Below are 13696 nucleotides of genomic sequence, written 5' to 3'. Positions count from 1 at the left end.
AACTGTTCACTGTAATCCAAGCTGTGCACGGACTAATGTACATTGTATACAAGCGTCATTAGTCATAGTGTTATACACATATAATAAAATATGAGCAGAAATGTAAGGGGTCTATTCGCCTGTGTGACACACTGTAAGTTGATGCAGATGCTGAGAGAGCTCTAGTCTATTGTAACAACCCCACAATAACAAATTTGAGTGGAATCCCATTAGACTGTACAGATGTACCTAATTTTGTGGCTGCAGTGGAGAGCTACGTGGTGGCCAATGGCGGCCGGGGCCACCCCACTGGCCACCCCACTGGATATTTAAGGTCAACTTATTGCCACCCCTATGTTAGTAATGGTCTCACTTTGGCCATTCCAATGAAAAATTTCTGGTTCTGCCACTGTGTGGCTATATTTGTTACAAAAAAGTGATAAGGGCGTGTTCATGCAACGAAATGGACGTCAGCCAGCCAAGTGTTGATATGGCAACAAGAAAAATTTATCTTTTATTCTGCCAACTCTCTTCTGGATATCCTGTCTTTAAAGGGGGACATCAGCACAGGTGCCCACGGTAGCCTTGCTAACTTCCATTTTGTCAGTGAACTTGCAGCATTTCTATCGTGCTGTTGTTTTGACATGTGCAGCATTTTTGGTAATGGTAATGGTTTTATTTCATTTGAACATGCATCAGATTACAATTGAGTGCATCACATAATCAGTTCACAGTTCCACATGTCCAAATTGAGTAGGAAGAAACAAAGCTTATTAAATCCTACCCCTCCATCTGGTACTTTTACAATTAGTAACTGTTACATTTGTTCACTTCCTGCTTTCCTAATATAGTTTAAGTTGTTTTTTTTAATTTTATTTTTGTCATGTACCGAAGTACGAGGTGATATGACCATACAATGACATAATGTGTACCATAGTAAGTGTCAATATAGTGATATGTATAGCACATCATGACTCATCCTTGTATTTAGATGTATTTTTTCATTTGTTTCTGAAGCATTTATGTGACTTTAAAAATGTGCAGTATTTTCCCACCTGTTTTTTAGTATTTCAGGCTTCGGATGATTTATGTCTATGGAGCATTCGGACGTTGCTGGATGTTGGCCACAGTATTAGTCTGCGACTAAAAAGGTTAAGAACCACATACTGACCTAAAGGAAGTGGCACACCAAGCCCATCACAGTTTGGTCATGTGGTCACAGAGGCAACGTGCAACAGTATGTGTGTGATGGTGATGATGCAAGGTTTCCCACGACAGCCATCCATCCATTTCTTGACACATACACACACATACACACATACACACACCAGCCATATGGCCACCTCATAGCCACTGCATGCCTCCACTGTGATGCAGCTCACCAACATGCAACTGGTTGCTTCCTATAATAATTAGAATGCATGTCACTAAGTTGGAGGGAAAATACTGTACATACAGGCAGGTTCAGTTAATAGAGAGTAATAGAGAGTAAATATTTGGACAGAGATGAGGAATTAAGGTGGAGGTAAAGGGGTGTGTGGGGGGGTCAGCCATTTGGTAGTTGGTGTTGTGGTGTTTAGGGGGAGCAGATGGCCGAGGCTCGACGAGGGGCGTGTCTTGTCCTTGCGACCCTTCACAAATCACACGGTTCTCCCCCAAGGGGCTCGCGACTCGTCCTTCTATAAGAATCAATGGGAATTACTTGGCCAGAGAAAGGGATGAATGGGCGGCGGGGCGCAAGACCTCTTCCTTTGTTGTCGTCGTGCGTGTCACGGAGCCCCCTCGTTCCACACATACACACACACACGCGCGCGCGCACGCACACACGCGTGCACATGCAGCAACACGCACACACATGGGGACAAAAAGCAAAGCCCTCCAGTTAAACAATCGATCTCCAGTTAAACAATTTTTAACCTTGCGCACATGCACGCGCTTAATAGGGACCGAAATGGGTGGAGCCTCTGTGCACAATTAGAGAACCTCGTAGCACATATCGAGGAGGGTGGAGGTACGTTGTTTTATTATAGAGTATTAGTTGGGGGGTGTCGTACTTCTATCATGCTTTTCAGTCACGCTTTGCTGGCGTAATTGCAGAATGTGTGCCACGTCATGGTGATGAATGACTAATAGTATATATATCGAGGCAGGGGCAGAGATGCACAGGGCAACTCTGACAGTGAGGTGAAATAGTAAAAGGATACAGAGGACCTTTGTAAGCCAGTAAGGTGCACCACAATGCTGCAGAATCAAATAAACTGGTTAAATAGCCTACTGGTATCTGCATAGAAGGGCCATGTCAGGCAAGGATAATGGCGTTAAAGGCCCCTGCAGTCTGCATGAAGGGCACACTACAGGCACATACTTTTTGGTTATACTGTATGCCTTATTAACAATTGGACAGCATCATTTGGCGCCTGTGATATTATGAAGACAAGCAGAGTAGAAAATTCATTCATTCATTCATTTTCTACCGCTTTTCCTCACAAGGGTCGCGGGGCTGCTGGAGCCTATCCCAGCTGTCTTCGGGCGAGAGGGGTACACCCTGGACTGGTCGCCAGCCAATCACAGGGCACATATAGACAAACAACCATTCACACTCACATTCATACCTATGGACAATTTGGAGTCGCCAATTAACCTAGCATGTTTTTGGAATGTGGGAGGAAACCGGAGTACCCGGAGAAAACCCACACATGCACGGGGAGAACATGCAAACTCCACACAGAGATGGCTGAGGGTGGAATTGAACCCTGGTCTCCTAGCTGTGAGGTCTGCGCGCTAACCACTAGACCGCCATGCCGCTGAGTAGAAAATGGATAAAGCAATAATTATTAGGGTTCAGGATTTGACATAATTTCCGTAATCAAGTGCCATTTTCAATAGAATGTATGTAATCTCTAAATGTTCTGAACTCCTGTTTCCCTGCCAGTATTATACTGAGCAGAATAATGTTGCTCAGAGGAGTTGCATCATAGCAGAGGTCTGCATGGAGTTCAATTTATCATAGCTGACATGTTGTTACTTCTTCAGACAGCAAACTATTTGAGACTTAATCAACAGTGCCTCAGCTGGTATTGCACTTAAAGGGGAACTATTATGCTCATTTTTCGACCCTTTGTATTGAGTTGCTGTCTACTATAGATCAGCTACACACAATAACCGCATAGAAAACAGTGTGTTTTAATTTATTCCACCAAAGTGCTTCCTAACTATGAACCATATAAGGAAGTCCACCCCTCTGTGACATCACAAAGGAACAGTTTTACCACGCCTTTTGAAACCGAGCATTTAGAGCCATTCTAAACTTCTTTCAGGGCTCACTTCCAAATTTGCAAACCTCATTATCTGCATTGTTTAACTTGAGAATACTACATTCTAACTTCATTTTTAGGTCAGATAAGTGGAAAAAGCATTATAGGTCCCCTTTAAAGATGCTAATTACACACACAAATGCACATACAGTATTGCTCAGCCGCACGTGATATCACATCCAGTTGCAGTTGTCTCCAGCTCAAAGGCTTGGAAGGAAAATAAACATTAGATTAAATATGGATTTTGGGACGTTATTACTAAGATAGTTCATCATAAAGGGAAAAAAGTTAAGGAACAACCACAAACCGCAGAGATGGCTGCTGAGTCTGTCTCAAGTGGACCAAAGTATGAATGCATTTGAGTTTGCAAAAAAACAAAATGTATTCTGAAACCAAAGTTAAACTATAATTGGAATATTGGAAATGCTCCTGAGAATGGGAAACATTGCTTATAGAAAAACTACTTAACTATAGATTTGTTGTTTCCTCATACCGCTTCCAACTTTTGAAGTGCCCATTCATTCATTCATTTTCTATGCCGCTTATCCTCACGAGGATTGCGGGCGCGCTGGAGCCTATCCTAGCTTTCTTCAGGCGAGAGGCGGGGTACACCCTGGACTGGTCGCCAGTCAATCACAGGGCACATATAGACAAACAACCATTCACACTCACATTCATACCTATGGACAATTCAGATTCCTAGATTCTTAGATTAACCTGACATGCATGTTTTTGGACATGTAGGAGGAAACCAGAGTACCTGGAGAAAACGCACACACTCCCCAATTTCAAAGGTTTCTAATTCAATAAATATAATGCCAAAATTACAAAGTCTGCACCAGCCGTAGTGGAACTTTAAAGCATAGTAATAAAGTTATACCCACAATGCTATGGGACTATGAGAACACACACCTTCACCTATAAAACAAGTATATCTAGAAATAAACTTATGTTCTGGCAGAGCCATGCAATCTAGTGGAAAAAAAGTTTGACCGCAGGCTAATGAGCAACTGTATTTTTTGATACAGCCATCCTACTGGATCTCATTAGATGTACCATATGAAGTGGCCATGTAGTGAGTTTATTCAATGTAAGCGCTTTTGTCGGAATTTAGTGAGCATTCATGGCTATTTTATGAATGATAGGTGAAGTAAAGTTCATTAGAAGATATCCAAAACATCGATCAAGTGAATCTTAACTGAAACAAATCATGCAAACACGTGGAAATTCTCAGAGGAAACACACATCACACTAAAGTCCCGTGGTTGCATTGCAGCAACGGTGATATTATCAAACACACATCAAACTCTCTCCCTCTCTCTGGTGTTGTATTATTATGGGAGAGCAGGTGCTGCCGACCCAATTACCATACAGCTGAAAGCACAAAGAGAAAAACTTTACTCCCTGTATGTGCCTCCCTCCTCTCCTCTCTTCTCCACACCCCCCCACCAACCCACCCAAATTCCCTTAATGACAGCCACGCGAGTGACACGCCACCAAGTCTCTTTTTACTGCCTTCACCTAAAAAGAGACATGCAGCGAGGAGGACGTTTGCACATGCGTGCGTATTTGGTGCCTCAATGCGCAACTTTTTTGCTGAACATCATCAGTCAATAAGGTGAATGACGACACAGGTCATTGACTGACTAACAGGTGTTAACCTGCACATATAATGTCCAAAGCTAAGCTCATTAAAAGACGCCTTGCGGAGTGTGAACATGTGAAAGCCACGGCAGGGCTAACACCATAGGAATGTGGCCCGGCAGATGGTCCGGCGTGAACGCTTGCATCATGGGCCAACGCCCGGGGGTGCACCGGGCTGGCTTCACCGTCGGCTACAGTATAATAACTCCTCGGTATCAGGCCCGGTCCAACTGGCAGTGTGCTCGATGCTTTCATGGACTCAAGAATTTGTCGGAATGTAAATGCAGGATGGAGGCACCCGGGGGGAAGCGAGGGGTTGTTGTACATTTAACAGCTCTCTATAGCCATTTGGCGTGTCCCTTTGGAGAGAAAGAGAGAAAAGAGAGGAGGGGGTGGGCTTAAAAAAAAGTTGTGTGCACCCCCCCCCCCCCCACACACACACACACTTGTGTGTGCGTGTGGTGGCTCCGGGGCGGACTTGTGGTGGTGGAGGGAGGAGAAGAAGAGGCGCAGAGGGGCTTATTTGCATCTTATTACCCTGCGCGTACTCCTGTGGTATAAAAGCTTGCGCAGGACTGGAGAGCCATCAGACACACGCACAGTTAACCCGAGAGAGACCACAAAAGACTTTTGAAACTTGTTTTGTGTGTGTGTGGAACCAGCATTTTATCATTAAGCAAGTGGGAAAAACAAGAAGGACGCCCAGCTGCTTTTTTACGCAAGACTATTTGGAATTATTTCCTACGAGGATTTCCTCCGAGGATCATTATTTTGAGGATTATTTTTAATTTTTTTAAAAAAACTAACAAAATCGTATGGAAAAGTAGAAGCGAGCCACAAGGAAAAGTGACAGTTCTGACCCAAAGGACAACATACAACTTTCTCCATGATTGTTTGAGTTGGGCTGCAGCAACCTGTGGAGCTTTCAGCGCTTATTTTGAAGGGGCTGTCAACACAATGGGACGCCTGTGCCTGCCCTTGGTTGTCACTCTCTCCCTTTTCACCTGCCAGGTAATGTGTCACAAATATTAATACGCATTCACTGCGCTTTTACGCACCGATTTGGTGTCATTTTTAAAGTTCTAGCGTTCTGAAAACTGAATTCAATGATTTAATATTTGTGCTACAATTTTTTAGGTTTTGTGCTCGGGGGTGTTTGAGTTGAAACTGCAGGAGTTTCTCAACAAGAAAGGGGTGACTGGAAACGCCAACTGTTGCCCCGTCGGTTCGGCTCATCAGCCGGGCCACCAGCAGTGCGAGTGCAAGACTTTCTTCCGGATCTGTCTGAAGCATTACCAGGCCAACGTATCCCCCGAACCCCCATGCACCTACGGCGGAGCAGTGACCCCCGTACTGGGCTCCAACTCCTTCCAGGTGCCGGAGACCAACGCGGACACCTTCACCAACCCAGTGCGTTTCAATTTCGGCTTCACATGGCCGGTGAGTCCCTCACGTCGAATTCTCCATCCGCAGGCAGTATACAAATATAATTCCTGGTGACGTATACACCTCATCTATTTAAAAAAATAACGGTTTATTTAATGTTTATATTTATATGATTTAATTAAATCGGAACATATTTACTCCAAAGGGTGCACAGCGCAGATGCTCCCAAAATTATGAGGGTCTTTGTCAGGAGTGTGTGAGAAGGTCTATTGTAGTAGAGTGTGTATGTTTGTGGGATAGGGGGTTGGGGGGGTATTGAGGGGGTGTCGGTGGAAGAGGAGGGGGGTGTTTTCACCAAACGCCTCTCTCCTCCGACCAGGCGTGGTGGGAAATTTAACATCCCCCGAGTTGGCACATCATTGGCAGCGCAGCGTGAAATTCCGCCTCGTTTGCTTCGCTGCGGTGCGCTAGTGAGACACTAGCATGGTCATGAAAGGGCAGCAGGTATAGTGAGCCTTATTAGGGCCCTAATCAAGATAGGCAATGCCGCTGTTAAGTTTATGGGAGGCCTCCCCAATACCCCCCCCCCTTTTTTTTTCTTCTGCATGCAGCTCTGCAGGCCCGGCAGCTGTTGACTCTGCTTGTCTCTCCTTTTTTTTCTCCCCTAGGGGACATTTTCACTGATCATTGAAGCTCTGCACACAGACTCCCTGGACGACCTGGCAACAGGTGGGTGGCAGCAGTGTAACTCGAAGACAGCAGCAGGCTAATAGTGGCATTGTTTTTCCTCTTTAGTATCACATTTTAGCAAAGAATAACACCACTCTGATGTCGTTTTGTGCTAATGGTGGTTAAATTGCGGTCATCTTACTATAAAGTCAATGTGCTGCATAGGTGAGACAAACATGAAGACGATGCAAGATAAAGGCCCACTTTGTGCAGGTGTCACCTGCATGTGTTATCTTATCACGGCACTAATGACGACTAACCACCCACGAGTGTGATAAAAGAGAAGTGGCTGGTTGCGAGATATAGCAGTATTAGCTAGAATCATGTGTTTTATATTATTTTAAAAATAATGTATTCCTGTGTTTTACCTTTGCAGACAACCCAGAGCGTCTTATCAGCCGTATCACCACTCAGCGTCACCTGACCGTCGGAGAGGAATGGTCCAAAGACATGCAGACAGCTGGCAGGACAGAGCTACGTTACTCCTACCGCTTCCTGTGCGATGAGCACTACTACGGCGAGGGCTGCTCTGTGTTCTGTCGGCCCAGAGATGACGCCTTCGGACACTTCACCTGTGGAGAGCGTGGCGAGATCATTTGCAACTCTGGCTGGAAGGGACAGTACTGCACTGAGCGTAAGTCTCTAAATGGGGGGGACATCGTTATTCATCTTCTCAGAAGTTAATATAGAAATCGCCAAAGCTTATGTAGATAATGCCTCAAAGCCCGACCCATGATAATAGCTTCAACTGGCATCCAGTCGTTAGTCGTTTAAAAAGTTAGCTTCCCCCAACAGTCACTTGGCTGTCGCTACTGTTCAGGGAGCCCCCCCACCCCCCCACCAACCCCTCCCTCAGAATGCAGGGCCCGTGTGCAACAGGCGTCAGTTAGTTATCCCCAAGCACCAGAGGCCTCCATTCTAATGAGCCGCAGTGGCTCCTCAGTAATTCACACGCCGCGTGCCTTCCATTAGACCACTGGGGCCTCCTCGCCCCCAAATCTCCTCCCCGATTGGCCAAGTGGGGGTCCTGCATTGTTGTGGCCCGGGCCCATGATTGGCCAAGCAGGGCTGTGTATTGTTGTGCAGGGGGCAGCTGCTCGGTGTGAGGAGACAATGGAGCAGCTGTCTGGTGGTTAGCTACACACAGACCAGCTGGCCCTGGGGGAGAGGTGGTGGTGGTGGTGGTGGTGGGTGTGGGGGAGAGGAGCGATGGGAGGAGGAAAACAGGGATGCTGAAGGAGAGAGGAAGAGAAATAGGACAGAACGATGGAAGAGAATGGGATGAGAGATGGGCGGTGGAGGTGTGGAGTTGGAGGGGGAAAGTGTGAGAAAAGGGACTTCAGAGCCACAGTCAAGGGGGAGAAAGGCGGCTTTGTGTGGGATGCTTTTGTGTTGGAGAGCAACCATGTTAGAGAGGGGTTTGTTGGCTGCTTCCCCCTCCTTTGGAGTCCAAAGCGGCTATAGTTGCTAAGTCCTGAAGGTAAACAGTCCAGCAAATTGTGTGGTCTTTATCAGAAATGACCTCCGTGCCTTTAACTGCTTTCGCCATTTGACTCTTTTGCGTTGCGGCAGCTGTGTTTTATAGATGTCTTATCAGTGGCTAAAAGTACAAAATGAAAGACAGGTGGGCAGGTTAAGGAAATGGCAGGAGGGAAGAACAATCAAATAGATAAGGAGGTGACATTGTGCTTTACTGACCTTTTTGTTTTTCCTTCTCTTTTGCAGCAATCTGTCTTCCTGGCTGCGATGAAGATCATGGCTTCTGTGAGAAACCCGGAGAATGCAAGTAAGCTGATAAATGAATGACACTTGAATGAATTTCGGAGAAAACTCCCCTTTTGGTGAGTCTGCCCCGGCTTTGTTACTGACAGCATTTGATTTATATCGGTTCTCAGGTGTCGTGTTGGATTCAGCGGGCGTTACTGCGATGACTGTATTCGTTACCCGGGATGCCTCCATGGTACCTGCCAACAACCCTGGCAGTGTAACTGCCAGGAGGGATGGGGCGGTCTCTTCTGCAACCAGGGTGAGTCGTGCGGATTTTTGGCCTGCTAAAATAGAAGTTAGAGATGTGTATTTAATATAATCTGTCCTTGTTTCAGATCTCAACTACTGCACACATCACAAGCCTTGCCTCAACGGCGCCACCTGTACCAACACTGGCCAGGGCAGCTACACTTGCTCCTGTCCACCTGGTTATACGGGTGCCAGCTGCGAGATCCAGGTCAATGAATGTTCCGGAAATCCCTGTCGCAATGGTGGCAGTTGCTCTGTAAGTACCAATCAAAAATAGATGCTGAAAGAAGTTCTTTTAAACAAGAGTGGAAGTCATCAATGTTTACATTCCCTCTAATGTACCGTAGGACCATGATGGTGGGTATAAGTGTACCTGCCCACCTGGTTTCTATGGCAACAACTGTGAGCTGAGTGCCACGAGCTGTGCGGATGGGCCTTGCTTCAATGACGGTCGCTGTGTTGACAACCCTGAGGGGGGCTACTTCTGCCAGTGCCCCATGGGATACGCTGGATTCAACTGCGAGAAAAAAATTGACCACTGCTCGTCCAATCCTTGTTTGAACGGTAGGTGCTCCTCCTAGTTGTCAATTAGTGTGACATCGCCAAACACATAAACAATGCCGTGAGGAATACCGCTGATTTTAACACAAATGGCTTCCTTTTTTTACCCGTGCAGGTGCAGAATGTGTGGACCTGGTGAATTCATACCTCTGTCAGTGTCCTGAAGGGTTTTCTGGTTCCATTTGTGAGGACATCAGCAGCAGCAGCGTCTCCGGACACTGTCTGTTGTTTCCTTGTCAGAACGGCGGGACGTGTCAGGAGGCGGCAAATGGCTACACTTGCACCTGTCCTCCAGGTATGAGCATGTCTTGATATTGACTACCTTGAGTTAGATTTTATATCCACGAAGAGACTCCTAAATGAGACTTCTTTTGCAGGATATACCGGCAAAAACTGCAGCTCTCCCATCTCCCGCTGTGCTCACAATCCCTGCCACAATGGCGCCACTTGCCACGAACGCAGCAGCCGCTACGTGTGCGCCTGTGTGCCAGGCTACGGTGGACACAACTGCCAGTTCCTCTTACCAGAGGTCCCCAAAGGTCAACCAGTGGTGGATGGACCGGACAGACGCTATTCCTCCCTGGAAAGTGAAATTCTTGACGATGCCGACGATGATGACAGCGGATTCCCGTGGACAGCCGTGTGCGCCGGCGTCTTCCTCGTTCTGGTGATTCTCATCAGTTGCTCTGTGCTGGTGGTCTACATACGTGTCAAACTGCAAGAGCGACACAGTCACCGTGGCGACAGCGTCCATAGCGACAGCCACGAGACAATGAACAACCTGACGACCACCAACAATTGTCTCCGAAGCGACAAGGAGCTGAGTGCCGCGATGACTACTTCTATCAAAAACACCAACAAAAAGGCGGATTACCACTCAGACCTAACCGGGTCGCTTGGTGGTCTGAGTGGGATCAGTGGGCTTAATGGACTCGGTGGATCGGAGAAGCACGGCTTTAAGACTCGCTACTCCAGCGTGGAGTACAACCTTGTCCATGAGCTGAGGCCTGAGGAGGCGTCGCTGGGCAAACAGGAGGAGCACGACGGGCCTGAGGTTAAATGTGAGATGCTGGATGAGTCTGATAACGAGGAAAGGCTCAGAAAAAGACAAAACAGGTAAATACTGTTCAAATACACTTTAAAATCCTACTCATTAAGGAGTTAAATAATGTTCAATTCCTAATGTGCATTGTTCTCTGACCTGCAGTGAAGCCTCAGACGAAAAACAAGCAGAAGAGTCACCAAGCTGCAGCGAAACCAAGTGTCAATCATCCTATGACCTGAATCAACACGGCGCCAGTGATCTTAAATACCAATCAAGCTGTGATATTAAATACCAGTCAAGCTGTGACATCGAATACCAATGCGGTGCTGGTGCTGACAACAAGTACCAGTCTGTGTACGTCATGTTGGACCAGAAAGACGAGTGTTTAATCGCTACAGAGGTGAGACTACTGTTATGACTTTATAAGCCCGTCTTAGTATGTTTTCACATGTTCTAAAACTATGATCGTGATCTGTCTTGTAGGTATGATACTCATCTGGACCAGTTTCCCAGTGGTCCTTGCTAGCCCTGAGCAGTACAGCTCAGCTTGTCTCCGGGAGGTTTTACTCCTGCGGTTTGCTGCTGTTCCCTGGAATTTGGATTTTTGGAGCCAAGGTGCCCGTAAGGACAGTGCGAGTCGGTGAATAGTGAACATTGCTGACCTCAGACCAGGATGTGGCTCTCACCGTCACAGCACCTGAAGACATTGTGCAGACATTGTACAAACTTGAGTCAGTGTTGGACTTTGCAAGAGCGCCGGACTGAAATATTGGCATCAAGGTGGATTCCATTCCTTGTCTCCTGACAAAAAGGGAGCATTGACGTGGATGTTGACATATGAAATTGTAGTACCTTGGAGTACTGATTGAATGAACATAGTAGTACCATTGGAGTACTGAGACCTTATGTGTTGTAGTGCTATTATGTGCTATGGTTATTAAAGTACAAAGCTGTCATAAATGACATTGTATGTACTGTGCCGTGCTGCAGAGGAGAGTGTGTAGTCATGGTAATGGTGGGCCAACTACTCGTCTTTATCTCTGCGGCATCGACAGACTGTGTCGGCTGAGCTGGTTCTCAGCGGAACTGACAGAACTGAAAACTCCAGTAGTGACTGCAAATCGATCCAACATGGATCCTGTTGGGCCATACTGGCCCCTGAAGGTGTGGATACACGTTAGTGACTTGAGAAACATCATTATTGCGGAATTTCCAAGCAAAAAGTCACTGAAAGTAATACCAGTACATCAATCACTATCATCATTTCAAGTTGTTTGTCCCGACCTCTGATGTTGTCGTGTCTTTGTCAAGCTATGAAGGAGTTGTCCCAACTGCCAAGACCTCATTGCACTATGGAGGTGTGCGTGTGCGTGCGTGTCTGAGCGCAGACAAGGTGGACTGACACCTGTGTCTTCCACTGTTAGTCAATCATCATTTAGCCGCCATTTCCTTGCCTGCCCATCAGTGGTTAGCATCATACGATTCGTGTTTTTAATGTTATTTTTTATTATTGAAACAAAGATGTTCTTTTAATTTAATTATGTTATTTGTGTTCCAATTTGGTGTGATATTTTGTGTTATAATTTAAGTTTTGGATTGTTTTTTATTTTTATTTGACAGATAATGTATGTATGTATGTATGTATGTATGTATGTATGTATGTATGTATGTATGTATGTATGTATGTATGTATGTATGCATGTATGTATGTATGCATGTATGTATGTATGTGTGTGTTAGGCACTTGAGACCACTGTGACTGTGTTGTATTTAAGAGAGAAGTCGTATGTACAGAGCCTGTCATTTTTATTACTGGAAAACAGCGCAATATTTTTCCAAAATAAAAGAGGAAATATTAGTACATCTGTTGTCGGAATGTTTGTCAACACGGCACATGGGTGCTGTTATTCATTTTAATATAGGTGGAGTAAAATGTTAAAACAAATATATGAAGAGGAGAGCGGTCTAGTAGTTAGCGTGCAGACCTCACAGCTAGGAGACCAGGGTTCAATTCCACCCTCGGTCATCTCTGTGTGGAGTTTGCATGTTCTCCCCGTGGGTTTTCTCCGGGTACTCCGGTTTCCTCCCACATTCCAAAAACATGCTAGGTTAATTGGCGACTCCAAATTGTCCATAGGTATGAATGTGAGTATGAATGGTTGTTTGTCTATATGTGCCCTGTGATTGACTTGCAACCAGTCCAGGGTGTACCCCGCCTCTCGCCCGAAGACAGCTGGGATAGGTTCCAGCACCCCCGCACCCTTGTGAGGAAAAAGCGGTAGAAAATGAATGAATTAATGAATGAAGAGGAGATTCAAGTAGACCAATTTGTTGTTGCCAAGTGATAGGACCGTGGTACTTGTGTGTGTGTTTGAGAGACACAGGGCAGAAGACTGTCTCCTTGTGGAACCACTAAATGAGACAAAGACACACCCCATAATCATAGACCAATTTGCAAAACCAGAGTCATCTCTTTGTGTGTTTGCATGCGTGTCTGATTGTGTGTGAATGTGAACTGTATGTGTGGGCATATGACAGACATACAGTAGCTCTATGTTTCTATTAGTTATGTTTCTTGACAGGTTTGTCAATGAATGTTTTGTCCTAGTATCTGTCTGTCTGTGTGTATATGGGAGGGTACATATGTGTGTGAGATCTTGTTTAAAGCAAGAGGATATTTATAGCTACAGAGGGAAACCACAGTCTGGATTTAGTTCTGGTTCTCCCAGCCTGACGATGGTGAGTGTGTGTGTGTGTGTGTGTATCAGTGCGTATGTGTGTCATTTGGTGACCACTGGGTGTGTTGAATTAGTCATCAAAGAAAATAATTTGACTTGAAGTCCCCTCAATACTCATATAGATGTGAATGAGAAGTTGGACAAAGCCTTTATTGGTTCGATTCAGAAGTATTTGAATTTTTCAACTTTATACACCCCCAGTGGATTTGAAACAGAACAATCAACATATCATGAAGGTGTAGCCCTTTAACTTTAATTTAAGAGGTTTCACAGAAATATGAGCA

At 45.7% G+C, this 13696-nt stretch overlaps 1 protein-coding gene across 1 annotated transcript; it reads left to right on the top strand.

Moving 5' to 3' along the window:
- Positions 1-5544: 5544 nt before the first annotated feature.
- Positions 5545-12596, top strand: LOC131139441 (delta-like protein D). The gene is made up of 12 exons (XM_058089073.1): positions 5545-5948; positions 6075-6377; positions 6992-7052; positions 7429-7686; positions 8778-8838; positions 8948-9078; positions 9155-9324; positions 9416-9632; positions 9745-9924; positions 10007-10745; positions 10837-11074; positions 11158-12596. The coding sequence occupies exons 1-12, from the start codon at positions 5895-5897 to the stop codon at positions 11161-11163; spliced, it is 2418 nt and encodes an 805-aa protein (XP_057945056.1). The 5' UTR covers positions 5545-5894; the 3' UTR covers positions 11164-12596.
- Positions 12597-13696: the final 1100 nt, after the last annotated feature.

This window comes from Doryrhamphus excisus, chromosome 12 (genome assembly GCF_030265055.1).
Source record: "Doryrhamphus excisus isolate RoL2022-K1 chromosome 12, RoL_Dexc_1.0, whole genome shotgun sequence".
NCBI classification, from domain to species: Eukaryota; Metazoa; Chordata; class Actinopteri; order Syngnathiformes; family Syngnathidae; genus Doryrhamphus; species Doryrhamphus excisus.
Note: the sequence above shows the minus strand (reverse complement) of the source record. Positions and strands in the feature narration are given on the sequence as shown.